The 15,133-nt window shown below is 50.7% G+C and overlaps 1 protein-coding gene across 1 annotated transcript in view; it reads left to right on the forward strand.

Moving 5' to 3' along the window:
• ASTN2 (astrotactin 2) overlaps positions 1–15,133 on the forward strand; it is a 319,116-nt gene extending 303,983 nt beyond the window's left edge. The window contains exons 21-23 of the mRNA XM_062011422.1: positions 7,315–7,415; positions 8,334–8,517; positions 14,896–15,133. Coding sequence (XP_061867406.1) covers positions 7,315–7,415; positions 8,334–8,517; positions 14,896–15,133 — 523 coding nt within the window. The remainder of the gene's footprint in view (positions 1–7,314; positions 7,416–8,333; positions 8,518–14,895) is intronic.

Raw genomic sequence — 15,133 nt, forward strand, 5'->3', positions numbered from 1 at the left:
ATGTTAAAAGTCACATCCTGGGTGAGCTGAGACCTTCTCTGGCCTTGGCATGCAAGGACAGGGGACCACCTTGTCCCAGGCCATGAGACAGGCAGTGGAGATTGTGCCACATTCTGCATTGCCTTTATAAGCACATCTGTGAATCTTCATCCTCACAGCCAGCAGGATGAAAGCAAGGACACAATTGCCAAGAAATATGGACTTCAAACACCCTCTGTCCATCCTCCTCAAAGCTGGTAATTCCTTAACAATCCTGCTTTTTCTGCCACCATCCTGTCCTCAGAGTTCAGGGACCACCCCTGTGGGACAGCCTAGAGAGTCTACTGGGCATCTTCAAGGTAATAAGACTCTTGCTTCTTGGAGCCTGTTTAGGAGCTAAAGCCCCAGGGCTGCATCATCAGCTGTGTTATGTTATCTCTTGTCAGGGCAGCTTTTTTGGGTGTGTTGTCCTACTGCCATGCCAAGGAGCTGTTCTCCAAATCACATCTCCCTCAGAAGCTTTGTGCAGTGCAGCGGCCCCTCTCTCCAGAGAAGTTTGCTCTGCTTTTCCATCATCAGTGCTGCAAAGCTGCTCCTGAAGGGATGTCCTGTGAGTGTGAGCCATGCACTGTGGAAACAGAAACTTTATCAAGGGTGAGGGATGAGGGAATTATTAACTGCCTCTTGCCAGTGGTTGCAAGGAGTGGAGGAGACAAAATCTGTAAGACAGAGGGATAGGAGACACTGCTGGTGCTCTCAGCCCTGGGATGCTGAGGATGCCCTGGGGACATGGTGTCCAGGAGGGCTGCAGTGATGGTGCTGCACCTTTTGGTCGAAGCTCTGGCCCTGCTGAAACTGACTGACATTTTTCTCTCGTTTCCAGTGAAACACGTTTTTGCCTAAGGCAGTCTTGGCACTGCTGCCTGCAAGGTGTCTGGCTGGCAAAGGGGCTCCTTGTGGGATCTTGGCCCTCCAACACAGGTATCATTCAGAAGGAAGGCTCTAGGGAACAGAAGGTGGCCTGTGTATCAAGGCCTTCTTTCACAGCCATGGCAGTACTGGGAATCGTTGCTCTGGTGGGGTTTATTGACAGGGTTTCAAGGGAAATCTTGGGAAAGTGAGACGTTGCAGCCAAGGCTGGAAGGTGAACGTGCTGCTGGGGATTTCACTAGCAAGGAGGGAGTCGATCCAGGCAACAGCAAGAAATGCTCTGAAGGTACTGTAGGAGGGTAAGGATTAGTCTCACAGCATTTGCTGTTCTGGAAAAAAAGGTGTGAATTGTGAGCAGAGTTTATTGACAACCCCTTGTATTCATGTAACAGCAAAGCTTTGATACTCTGGTGTGACAGCAGCATTGCTGCTAACCTGTTCCTCCATCACCCTGCTGGGAGCACAGTCAGTTGTCACAGAAGCCCACTTGTAAAAGATGCTTTTCTTGAGTGGTAGAAGTGTGAGGAGAGCTTTTTAGAAGATGTTTCATGTCAAGGTGATGCTGTACACCGTTCCTTAGTGCAGTGTAGGCTCTGCAGAATGGCAAAGCTAACAACAATGGCAATGCACAACAGGAGTTATGGATCCTGTTGCAAAAGAGGTCTGATACACAGGCAGCACTTCGCTCAGTGGTGGTGGCAGGTTGGAGTCACTTCCCTCAATGCTTCTCCCTGAGCTGCTCAGATACTCCTCTTCTTCAATGAGCTGCCCTCCTGCGTTGGCACAGCCTGAGGCCACAGCACAGCTCCTTGTCCCCAGCCCTGCCCTTCTGACAGGCTTAAATGCGCTAACAGGAGCTCCTGATAGTTGTAATACTTGTGGCACTGCCAGCCCCGGCCAGGCAGCACAGGGATGTATGTCTGCTGCCCTGTAAAGGCTGCAAGAGGCCTCTGGCAGGGATGCAGCGTGGCCATGCCCTTGCCAGGGTACCAGCCCACCTCGCTGTCTGGCACCATGGACACGGGCACAGGCCACAGGCAGCGCACAACAAGTAGTCCAAGAAATCCTCTTCATGCAAAAACCACTCCCTGCTCATTGTCTGCATGGTATTTGCTGCAGCGACTGAGGAGGGTTGTTCTAATTTACCTTTCTTAATGATTTCAAATCACAGAGTTGCCAATAAGCTCAGCTGCATTCCTGTGGCTTGTGCTGATGGGCTGCTTTTTATTTGATTTGATTTCTTTTTAAATTGTAATGGTTTCTTTATTGGGAATGCTTGCACTCAACAGCCACCCCCTTTCCATTCTTGCCCAGAGTGCTGCTGGCAGATAAGCCGCTGTCCTGCTCCATGGCCATCACTGACTGTGCTTGGGAGGCTCAGCAGGAGATATATGAGCCCATGGTGGGGGGATGAGAGTGGGTGGGTGGATGCCCAATGGCCCTGTGGACCATGCACACCCCATGGCATGCAGCAGGGATAAAACACCTACAGCTCTGCTCCACCCCATAGCACCCCTGCTCTCCCCAACCTTGAAAGAAGAGTCTTTCAGGGAAAATGATTTACTGATGTTTTTACCAGCCAGGAGGTACTCAGATGAAGGTGTACAGGAGAAAGAAACATGCACACACAACCAGCCTCTGGGCTTCCTCCAACAAGCCCCTCACTTTAGGTCTGGGAGCTGAAGGTACTAAAGGTCTGGGAGAAGGCAGCGTTTGCTTGTGGGTCTCCAGAGCACAAGGATGTGCACATTGCTGCATGTGCCTGAGTCTGGGCATAGCCCAAGTGGGTCGCTCATGCCCATCCCTGTGTTGAGATCATCAGGGAAGGGGGATGAAGGATTGCCAAGCCTTGTGGCCACAAGAGCAAGATGCTGAGCCCAGGTTTATCAGCCATGCTAAAGCCAAACCCTACTGGCAAGAGCCTCTTGTGGTTGCACCAGCTTGGAAAGGGTGAGACTGTATTTCTGCATGACTTTGGGCTTAGGAGCAGCATCTCTGCCCTGTCACCCATTTACATGGAGCAGGGATCTCCTCAGCACAGCCTGGGTTTGCCCCACAGCCATTGCTTTTGGATGCAGCCAGCTGCTTGTAGGCACTCAGTTCCTTAGCAGGGGTGTTTACCAGCTGTGAGACTGCTCGTTGGACTCCTTATCAGACTTCTTTCTCTGCAGCCCATTTGTGGTACAGCATCTCACTGAGCAGCTACACAAGCCCAAAGGCTTTGAGAAGAGCAGTGCACAAGCCTTCAGAACAGAAATGCCTGTGGTATCTCTGTAGGATATAAAGAAATCAGCTGCTGAGCTAAGGAAGGTCAGACACAGAAGTCCTTATCTCCCTTCCCGCAAATAAGGATCATGAGTAAAGCACTTAAACATCACGAGCATCATGAGAGGGAGTTAAAAAGGCATGAGCCAACGTTGTTGTCTATAAATAAATAACACATTCTGGGGGTTCATTTGGGTTCCTTTTTGCTCTGCATTGAGAAAGGAATTTTCTGGTTTTTATGGGTTGTTTTAAACGCAATTGATGATCTTCCACAATCACTGGATTCTGGGAACTGAAGCTTTAACACCCCCTTCCACTTTCTATTCCTCCCTCAAGAAGCATCTTGAGCCTAGTGATAAAATCCAGCCAATGTTGGGTGGGGTATCTACGAGGAAGGTGTTGTGACATTTCATGAGGCCGTATGTTAATTGTTTTCTGACTCTCTCTGAAAGTTCCTTTGGATCCAAATAGGTTTGAATTTACTAGTAAATATTTAAGTGACATTACTTCATAGGACTTTGTGTGCTGTGTTTTGCTGCAGAGGTGGCAACATTTGGAGATATGGAGAGCATATGTGCTTCCAGGGGTGAAGTGCTCTTTGGAACCTCTTTGGACAAAATATATCTTAAGCAAATCAAGTGTTCAGGTGTGATCTCACTGCAGGCACAGGTGAGAAAGAGCATCAGCTGTGAGATAGTAGCAGGTAGCCTCAAGCTCCTTTGGAAAGCCCAGGGAGAACATGAGCAAATGTCACAGGGCAGGTTTATTGCTAAACAAAACACCTCCAGGTTATGAAGGAGGCTCTGCTAGGTTGTAGCTACCATATGGCATTCCAGGTTGTCTGACGTGGTTTCATGCACTGAGTGTGGGTCTGGGACCTTTTCATTTCTGACTTTGACTTCACCCCAGAGATCCTCTGCCTTGGGCAAAACACTCAGAACCACTCTTTGGCCTCATTATGTTTTACAAATTATCCAGCTTGGCATAATCAGGTGCAGCTCAGTCACCATGGGTGATTTCTTGGCCTCAAACACTGTGTGTCAATATAAGTGTGGCAGGAGGATCTCCATGTAGTGTTGCAGACCTGAGCACCAGCCCACCAGCTGCTCTGGGCAGCTCCCTCCCTCTCTCAGGCTCACTTTGGTTTTCCCATCATTTGCCATGCAGATGGCCCCATCCCTCCTGGTTGCCCTGTTCATAGCTTTTTGGGTCCCAGCTGGTCCTGTCCCTGCTGTGGCTCCTTGCCTGTATCTGCCCAAGGTTTCTCTTAGATGCAACTAGCAAGATACACCCGTTAATGCTGGGTTTATGCTGAGCTGCATATCTTTGCACTATCTCCTCTTAATTGTCTGTTTCTGGGAATAAAAGGAAAATCCTAAACAACAGTACTGTGGGCAGTGCCACTGACTGACCGTAGAAGTGGTTTTGCTGCTCAAGTGGCTTCAGAACAAGATGGAAAAGCATCATCTCCCAGGTTTCCAAACTGTTCATGACACGGAGGCTCTGCAGGGCACAATGCTTCACCTCCTACGTCTCTGTTTCCCATCAATAAAGCAGAGTTATGAATGCTACTGTGCTCCAGGGGAATCTTTTGGACTTCAGTTAACGTTGAAGCCTTTGGAGAGCTTTGGCAGGAGCTGGGGAGGGCAGGGGCTGTGCAGTGCCAGGGCTGTCGGCTTCCCCCAGTGCTGCTTTTATTGATGCTGATTCCAAAACATCTCGTTCAGAGTGAATGGAGGTGAAAAACTCACCTGTAAGGTCCTTGCAAGAGGATTGCTTTCAGGGGAGCTCAAGTGGTTACTTTTTTCGCTCAAAGGTTTTTTGACCAGGTCACAATCACTTTGATGTTTTTTTCATTTACATTTGAGGGGAGGAGGTTCTTATAGAATCTGAAAACGAATGATGAAATGAGGGCTTGCTTGTTGATGTATGTTTTTTAGCCCAGGCCTGACCAGTACAGATGCTCGTGCTCTTGACAGCTGAGTGACTTTGTTTCTGTGTGTGCTGGGCAGAGGGAAGAAGTGCAATTGGAGGACTAACAAAGGTCTTTAACATTGCCCAGAGGGGAGGATGTGCTTTAGCACCCTGCCAAGCAGAGATGCTTCCTACTGACCCCACTGGCGATGGAATAGGTGATGTGGGCACTAATTGCTGGATATTACAATTGTGTTTTGATAAAAGTCTGCTGTTTTTCAAGGAAAGTGCTCGGGCACTGATTGCCTCAGAGCTAATGGAGCCTTATTGACTGAGCTGCTATGGGCAGATCAGAGGTTACACATTAGCTGTGCTCACCCATTTCAAAAAGAAAACACACCACCACAGTGGCTGTGGCTCAGACAGTGACCCCAGGGTGGGATGGAGGTTGGTAACCTCTTCTTAAGCCTTCTTACTGCTTGCTGTGCTCATGCTGCTGAGCAGCAGAGCATTGCCTGCTGCTGAGTGCCTGGTCAGGCAGCAGGACTCCTGGCTCTCTGCACAGCTCCTTGTCTCACTGGGCCTGAGGTCCCCTCACCCAACACTGGGTATCCCTATTGCTGGTGCTTTCTGGACCCAAAAAGAGGGAGATTCCTGCTGTCAGGCTGGAGAGACAAGTGCCTTAGCTGCTCAGAGCAGGAGAGTCCTCACCTTGAACCCCTCCGCTCTAGAGGGAAGGAGGGATGGTGGCACTTCCAGGCAGCGATGCAAAGCCCTGAAGTTAGGCTCCTGCCCTGAATTTGTGATTACCCTATTACTCTGTTGCTGTCCCTTAGTTATAGTGGGAGAGAACAGCCTGTGTATGGTACTTGTGAAGTTGCAGAGTGTGGATGTCCTTCAGGAGATGCTCCCACTCCCAGCAGCGTTCCTTGTAAATTAAAGAAAATGATGTCACACCAAAGAATTAAATAGCATCTCCTTGGGTGAGCCCAGCCTGTGAGTCCCCTACGTGCCCCAGCTTTGTGAAACTGGGAGTTGTCCTTACACACAAGTGGGTTCCTTGGCAGTCTGCTGGCATCCTTTCAGACAGCAACTATTGTTAAGGAACTAATGCTAATTGCTGGGAGAGACTATGTCCTGTACTGGGAATTGCTACCGTGCAAATGTCAGCTCTTATCGGCGTGTGTGGGGTGAGGAAAAGCACTGCAGAGGATGCTGAGGAGGCAGGACCATTCCTGAAGTAAACATACCTCAGGGTCTCAATCCCATTTAAGCTTCAGCTGCTTTTGGTGTACTCCTTGCAGTCATTTGTAAAAGCTGCTTGCTTTTACCTTAGGATAAAGAGTGGAGCTGTGTTATTTCTCAGGAGCTGGGTACCCTGCCACCAGGCATCTCAGACCTCTGAGGGGTTTGAGGCAGCTTTTGCACTTTGTCAGAGGCAGATTGAGTTTCCATGCCTGGCTCAGAGAGAATAAATATGAACTGATGTCTTTTGGATGGAAGAAGATTGTCACCCCTGCTGCAAAGAAGCATCCTCATTTTAGTGCTTTGACACTCTGACCAGGAGTCAGAGCTCAGCATCCCAGGATATCCCATGCAGCCACAGCCTGTTTATTCAATGCTCATCCAGCACAAAAGCCATATTTTACCATCAGATGCTCTCCATTAGCTTCAAGTGTGAAACTATCATTCCCAGCCTTCTACCAACCCCACCCTGGTGAGGAAATGAAGGAGAAAACAACCTCAAGGGCTGCTCACAGGATGTGTACGAGCTGTCACTTGTCAGCACAGAGCCTGCTTACAGCAGGAATTACTGCTCTGCTCTCAGGAGGGCTGGAGAGGAGCCCAGCTTGCAAATGCCACAGCGTTGTAATGCTCGAGTCGGCGCAGGGCAGAGCCACCCCAGTGGTGTTTGTGTCCTGTCGCAGTCAGGCATCTGCAGGGTGCAGCCCCACAAGACTCCCAGGGATGGTGAGGGGCAGAGGAAACACAGCCCCACAGATACTGTGTGGGGACACAGTGGCCTGTCCCCCAGCCCTGCCTCCTTTCCCTGGGTGCTCTCCTGATCTAAGCCCGAGGTCATCTCACATCTCCTTGACATGCCAGAACTGACCAATAGCCTGGACCCCATTTTGCCTTTCCCCTGTGAAGGCTGGTTCCCATAACAACCTGACTGTGTGGAACTGAGGGATAAAGACACTTTTCCTTTTCCTTCCTGCCTTCCAGGTTTACCCTCTATGCGGTGGATACACGAGGGAGACACTCAGAGCTGAGCACGGTCACCCTGAGGACAGCCTGCCCGCTGGTAGATGACAGCAAAGCAGAAGGTCAGTGTTCAGGCACCTCACTTCCCCCAACAGAGACAATTGCTGCTCATGGTGCTTCTCCTCTAGTCACAGTACTCCTGTAAACCCCTCCAGTCTCTCCTCTCGCAGCGGGGAGACTCCTATAACGTCACCGATGGGCAGTGAGCGGTGTGGGGCACCATCAGCTCTGGGTGTTCGAAGGACACTGGTGGCAGGTGCTTTGGTTCCGAGACAGAAACAGTGACAAAAGCCTTTTGAACATTTGCATTTTCCAGTTTTGAAGCCAATCCCATTTGTTCTTATGCCCAGAGCACTTGGCGACTCCCCTCACTGAAAGGCAGGTTACCTTTTTGCTTGCTCCTGTGCAAAGCACACAAAAGACAGTTTTGATTGATGCCTTGATGCCTTGTTATTGATAAGCATTCCCTGGAAAATAGGCAAACAGGAGACTAAAGAAAAGGAAGGAAATGGAGCTTTTGTGCATTTTTCATTTCCAGAAAGAGATCCTTTTCCCCATCAGAGAGTGTACCCTCTTGTTTAATCCATTTGTGCTGCTCTAGCAGATACCCACAATGATAACATGCTGCATTTCTGGCTGATGTTCTGTCTCAGTATCCATGGTGGTGTATTCTTCCTGTCCTTTAACATCATAGCTTGTGATGTGGAGCTTGCCTGTCCTACCTGGGAGGATAAGGCTGCCTGTGCTGGTCACTCTCCTTCTCTTCTCCCATTGCTGGAGTCCTTATAGTCACTGCAAGATTAGCCTGAGGAGCTGCTAAATGCTCCCAGGTCACTAAACCCTGCTGCAGGAAGCCCCCCAGGCCTGGCAGCCATCCCAGCTGCCCGCCTCTCCTGCCAGCCCTGCCAAAGGCCTTGCTCCTCCTCCCGCTGGGTGATCACTTTCTGGCTGTTCTAATCCCATCCCCCAATCCTTTCCAGAGATAGCTGACAAAATCTACAACCTCTACAACGGCTACACCAGCGGGAAGGAGCAGCAGACAGCCTACAACACACTCATGGAGGTCTCTGCTTCCATGCTCTTCCGAGTCCAGCACCACTACAACTCCCACTACGAGAAGTTTGGAGACTTCGTCTGGCGCAGTGAGGATGAGCTGGGGCCCAGGTACCTGTCCCTTCCCTGTGTCCTCCCCAGGAGCACCCCTCTGCCTGGCCTCTGTTGATGTCACCCTTATTGCCTTCTCCTCTTAGCTGAGAAGTCCTCTTTTGGTGTTCTCCAAGTTGTCCTGCTGTCCCATAGGGTCACCAGGTCCCACACAGTGTTTGGATGACTGCTTATGGGACACCTGGCAGCTGGGTGGTCTTTGGATGAATGTTTGTGGAACATCTAGCAACCAGCAGCCTGATCTGGTTGGGCGATGCTGCAGATGAGCTGAGTGCTCTGGAAAATCTGGGAGGTGGAGGCAAAGGGTGTAAATTGGGCTTGGGACAAAGGCTAAACTGGGCCCAACTGCAGTCTTCTTCAGTTGTAGAGCCATGGTACCATGGTTAGAGCCATGAGACCATGACTGTCCTGGGGTTCCAAGACACCCTGACTAATTGCAGAGTGGATGAATGGCTGGAAAGGGTGACTGAGGGAAAGGAGTGAAACTGCAGCAGGTATGTTTGTGCTGAGCAGCGTGTACAGTGGCAAATGTTAGGTATCAAGATCTGCTGTACAGGGGCAGCTGTAAACATCAGAGGTATTTGAGGAACACAGGGCAAGTCTGCCCTTACAGTGTGAGTTTGTGCATGACACAACCAGGTAAGGAGGAGCAGCAGAATTCCTCCTGGGCATTTTTTGGTGGAGCACAGTGGTGTCATGGAACATGATGTGGCCTCCACGACCACCCTCCATCCATAGTGGGAAGGATTCTGCACCCAGGGCAGGTCTGTTCTACCATCCTGCATTTTGTCTGTATATACCATCAGAGGGGTCAATGATTGAGCAATCTGTATGTGGTAAAGTTGGCTCTTCTAAGCAATGTATTTCATGGACATTTCCTCCTATTTGTTTATTTCTCTATCAATTTGACTTGACATATATTCTCACAGTGATATGTGTAAAGTAGACAGAAGTAGACATATTCCTCTGGACATCTTAAAGTCTCTTACAGGATTCAAATAGCTTTGACCTGCTTTGAAGCTTTAAGGCTCAGTTCATCCAGCATCTTCCTCTGAGGAGCTGCAGCAGAGGAATGGGATCCTATAGCCCACGAGTAACTGGAAACAATTTTCCTTCTCTCCCCTCTGCTCCTATCTGCTTGTTTGCTCCTATCTGTTGGATGTGGCTGAGGATCTGTCCATAATACCAGGATGACAGCTCCTCACAACAATTTACACCCCTCCTGGACATAAATCCAAGCTGCCCTGGGGCTTGCCTTGCTCCAGAAATGACCTTGGTCATAGTTTCTTTGGGTAGTTCATTAGCCCCTGGCACAGAGCCATTCTCATCCGTCCTCCTTTGATGACACCGCAGACTTGTTTGTCCTTTTCAGTTGTTCCTCTCTCTCTAAATCCCTGGGAACAATCACCCTCTTCCTACACATCTGTCTTACTTGAGATCCAACACACTTACTGAAGGATGCACAAAGCCATGAGATTCACAAGGTGACATTTAAACTGCCTGACTGTACCAAGCTACATCTGGAGTCAGGGCTCCATTCAGCTGTGGTCTGTCTGCCTCATGGGAGCTCAGAGGAGCATCTCACAGTGCTCATATGCCCCTGGTCTGTACTTGGGGAAATATGTGACTTGCAGACAAGGGGAAGCACCTATAAAGGCCACAGCAGCCAGTGCCAGGCTCTTGGCAAGGGCAAAGCTCTGCCATGCAGCCATGCTCCTCCGGGAGCTGGGAGAGAAACAGAGTGGGAGGCGACGGAGGCTTTGCCAAGGGAGGCCATCTCTTAACACGGTTTTAATTGGCAGAGTGTTCTCCTTCCCAAGGGGACGTTCATTTTCGTACCTTGGAATGTTTATCAGATGAGCCTCAGCTTCACAGTAAATGTTCACTCGTAAAACTGAGCGACAAGAGGGAAGTTGATTGCCTCTGTGTAATAAATACATCACACTGGAGTCCTCGTGAGCCCAGTTTCCATGAAAGCCACAGGTTACTCCAAACAGCTGCTTGCAGGAAGACACACTGACAGCCAGATGTCCCAGCCAGACCGTTTACATTAAGGAGACATTAAAAACTTAGCTCATAGGTGGCCCTAAACCAGGACTTTCTGTGGTCAGCAGCATCTTGGCACCTGGCTTGCCTCATCCTGCTAGTCTCCTTTAGTAACAACAACCCCTTTCCTGCTCCCCCTTCTCCTCTTACAGGCATCAAGCGAATCTCACAGAGTTAATTTGTGCTGACAAAACAGGAGAATCTGTCTAATCCAGTGAAAGTTTAATGCTACTGTGCATTCAGAGCTTTGGATCCGTGCAGCCAGAGCGCTTCCTGACACACAGACTGGGACATTTCTCTGTTTTTTTCCTCTTACTGTGTTTTCAGGATGGTTCTTATGACCACTGCAAATGGGGCTTGGCTTCTAGGAGGAGACAGGACAGATAAGTTAGAAGCTTCCTTCCATGTCCCTGCTTGTGGCTACGAGCAAGAGTGGATGTCAGGATGTGGCATCGACTCAGCTTCTCCTGTGCTCGAACAACTTGCCCAGGCAGGGACCTCAGGCAGCAGGGACGGCCACGGGAGACAAAGTGCATCTCCAGAGCAGCTGCCTTCTGGTACTGAGGGGGAATGCAATGTACTGATGGGAGGCTGTGATAAGAGGCCATCGAGTCCTGGACTTGTTGTCCTCCCGCACGAGGGTCTGACAGACCCAGGTCAGTTCTCAGTAGAGTGGAAAAATCTGAATTTATGACAAAATAACCCCATATGGGAACACAGCAGCCAGGCAGCCACCCTCTTCCTGCAGCAGTCCTGGGATCTCATCCTTCGCTCCAGCCCAGGTATCATTTCTTCTTTGCTTTTTAATGCTGGTTCATTCTCTTTTAGTGCTTTCCTCCTAGGTGAGATGGGGCAGGCTTTTGCTGGCTCTGGTTATGTTGTCATCCCACAGAATCATTATGGTTGGTAAAGACCTATAAGATCATTGAGTCCAACCACTCACCTCACACTGCCAAGCCTATTACTAAACTAAACCATATCCCCCACCAGCTATCAAGGTGAGTGATTGTTGTCCCCCATGTAGCTGAGCAACAAATGCCTCAGCAGGGCCACCTCAAGAATGAGCAGGGCAGGAGGTAACGTGTCTCCTGCTCTTGGGCACATCCTTGCAGAGCTGGGGCTGGTGACCAGCGACCCCAGAGCCCTGTCCCTGTGCAATCCCTGCACTGCACGGCCTTGCAGTGGGGCTGCTGGTTCATGCACGAGCCCTTGGAAGGTGCCTGGGCAGCAGACATCCATCCATCCCCCCTTTCCTCTCCCCCACCACGCCATGAGGTACAGCAGAGGGAGGCAGACGTGTAGAGCCCTCACTGTTTTTAAATCCCCCTCTTCATCATTTATGGCTGTGGCTGTGACCTCCTAAACCCATCACAGAAGTGGAGCCCAGAGTCGGTCCCTGGCTGGCGCCAGCTGGAAAGCACAGCCCCTGCTTCGGGCCCGTGGCAGGTGGGAGGGCACCATCCTCCTTGCCTCCTTGTTGGTGTCAACCCCATCTGGGCTATGGGGTGAGGGGGAAGAGGGAGTTGCTTCATCTCTTTAGGGGCTGAGAGCTTGGGGTCTGACCACAAGCAGCCAGGAGACTGACTCCCCCTCGCTCGCTCCCCTGCTGTCCTCTCCCCATTCCTGCCCTTTAATAAGGCAATAAATCACAGTTTCTGGCAGGGATGGAGTTGGTCAGCATTTAGGAAGATTTCATTTCCAGTATTCGAAAAGGTGGTCGCTCTGACCCAACAGCCCTCCACAGGGAGCACTTGGGTAATACCCAGGGCTTGATTTATGGCGTTAAATTGGCAGCCCAAGAACTGCTCCTGTAATTTATTACCCAGCCTTCCCCAGAAAGCCTCTCTCTCTCTCTCTCTTTCTCACCCCTCCCCTCCCCGACTCTGTCTCTCTTTTTCCTTATTTTTTTTAAGAGGGAAGAGCTGAGAGCTGAAAGCTAAACCTGACATTTACACATGGCTTCATTGCCCCACGGAATGAAATGACTCAAAGTGGTGAAACCCATCAACGCTGGGGCTCTGGCACTGGACACAGAAAGTGAGGGGCCTGATTCTCTCCATCCCCATCATCCTGTCTTCTCCTTGACCACAGGACAGTGTGTTTTCAGCATCTTTGTAGGACCCCACCCTTCAACACCAGTTCTTTCCCAGGTCTGACTGTGGGGACCAGCTCCATGACGAACACAGCTCCAGCACATGGAGATGTCAGCAGGTCTGGATGGTTTGAGCCCTGGACTTCTTGCCAACCCTGAGCTCCTCCTCACACGTAGGAATGTTTGCCTGGATAAGAGACCTGAGTATTTGTAAGGAAGCAAGGACAACGTGGTGCTTTTTAGCAAAATACAAAAGATCATGGAAGTGTGATGGAGCAAGTCATGAAAATGGGTAGGAAAAGCCGAGGAAAAGGAAGCCAAAGGCAGGTTGTGCAGGAGAGAAGTGAGAGGCTGGTGAAGAAAGCTATGGAAGGTAGGAGAAGGCTGAAGTAGTGAGAAGGTTGGAGAGGAAGAGAAGAGTTTGGCAGGAGTTTGGGTAGGTGCTTGCTGGGGAGTCCACTCCTGGTAGTGTTAGGGCCAAGTCATGGTTACCCATCGCTGGGGTTTGCCTCAAGGGCTGGTCATGGCCACTCACTCAACTTCCCCATGTTGGTGCAGTGTTCTAGGGCTGGGGAGGGGACAATGGCATCCTTGGGTAGCAGGGACTATCCAGGATAAATAAGGCTGACCATGGAGCTGTGGCCTTAGAGACATTATAGATATCTCTAATTGCTCTCGTCCTGAGCACTGTTAGCTCACATCAAAGTCCCTCCCATGAGCTGACTGTGGAGCCTGTTCTTGCTCAGCCTTCCCTGAAAAAAGAGGGAGAATCAGCACAAATGTTAAGAAACAATTTGTTAGCATTAGGAGGGGTGAGCACTGGAAGGATCACCAGCTCTTGGCTCCAAGTCAGGCTGGACAGATGCTCACCAGGGCATGGTGATCCGGGCAAGGAAATAGCACAGCTGATGCCTTTTGATCCCTTGCAGCACCAGTAACTGATTTGCTGGAGTTTGTTAGCTGTAGTGACAGTCTCCACGGGCTTTGTTTTGCTGCTGAGCTTAGCTTTAACTCATCAGTCTTTACTGGAAGCACCTAATGCCATGATAGAGTTCTGTAGCTTCTTGGCAGCAGGCATCCAGCAGCACAGGACCTGCTCTTGTTGCCTTGATGTGCAGTGGGAGCACCAGATGCTGCAGAAGATCCAGGAGAGTAGCATGAGTATTAACTCTGTCAGAGCTGGGCACATGACATGGTTATTGTGTATGTGTGTGTATAGCCAATGAGGCTCCAATTGCCTCCTCAGGCTTGTCTTTATGGATCGAATCAATCCATGGGTACCACGTAGTGTTGTCCAAGAGGAGACAACTACCCCTGCTCTTCCCTGCCCTGGGAAAGCTGACCCTGAGCCCATCGCCCCCGGGGAGGTGTGGGGAAGTTGTCCATGTGCAGCCCTGAGGAAGCAGTGGTTTCCTACAGCCTTTCATCCACTCTTCCTGCTCTGAAGGGAGAGCTCTGTGTCTGGCTGGGGATGTCAGATGCCCTCTCCCCTGCTGCCTTCTGCTCTAGCACAGGGTGACTGTGACCAGCCCTTCCCCAGCGTCCCGGCCCCGGCTGCCTCCGGGCGTGTGGCTCATCAGGCTTCCAGTGCTGCCCCCCTGTCTGGGGGCTCACAGCCCGGCCTGAGACATCACTCAGCTTTCCTAATCAAATAATCCCCATGTTTATGCCTCGCTGACTGACAGCACTGCCCCTGACATGTCATTATCGGGAATTTACATTCCTGTAGGAGCTGTGAAATCCCCTAACCCCCAATCCAGAGCTTTCCTGTGGCACCAGAGGGAGAGGAAATAATCTCTGATCTTGAGACTTTCAGACCACTGAACTAAACCCTCTTCCCCTCCCTTTGTTTGATTTAGCACTTTGCAGACTCCCATGAGGCCGTTCTTGGTTTCTTACGGGTTTATTTTGTTTTGTCTCAATGTGTTGTGCAGTGTCAGTCCTTTTGCCTGCAGGAAAGGGAGGTCTGGGCTCATCAGCTGGGAGCAGTAAGGTGCTGAGGGACCTGCCAGGGTGCATGGGGGCCAACATAGGCACCGGAGCCTGACAGGAACACATAGCAGTGGGGGTGACATCAAGCCAGGGGCAGCCAGTGTCCCCAGCACAACATCTTAGGCAATGGGTCTCGTCTGTTCTCATCACAAGACACAGCTGGTGGTGCAACGCAGAAAGCCTGGCTCCTAGTCTCCTCTTTGCATCGCTGGCCCTGCTCTGTCTCTATCTCTGCTTGTCCCCTCCAGGAAGGCACACCTGATCCTGAGGAGGCTGGAGAAGGTCAGCAGCCACTGCTCCACGCTGCTCCGCAGTGCCTACATCCAGAGCCGCACCGAGACCATGCCCTACCTGTTCTGCCGCAGCGAGGAGGTCCGGCCGCCCGGCATGGTCTGGTACAGCATCCTAAAGGACACCAAAGTCACGTGTGAGGAGAAGATGGTCTCCATGCTGCGCAACACCTACGGGGAGTCCAAGGGGCGGTGA

This window comes from Colius striatus, chromosome 19 (assembly GCF_028858725.1).
Source record: "Colius striatus isolate bColStr4 chromosome 19, bColStr4.1.hap1, whole genome shotgun sequence".
NCBI classification, from domain to species: Eukaryota; Metazoa; Chordata; class Aves; order Coliiformes; family Coliidae; genus Colius; species Colius striatus.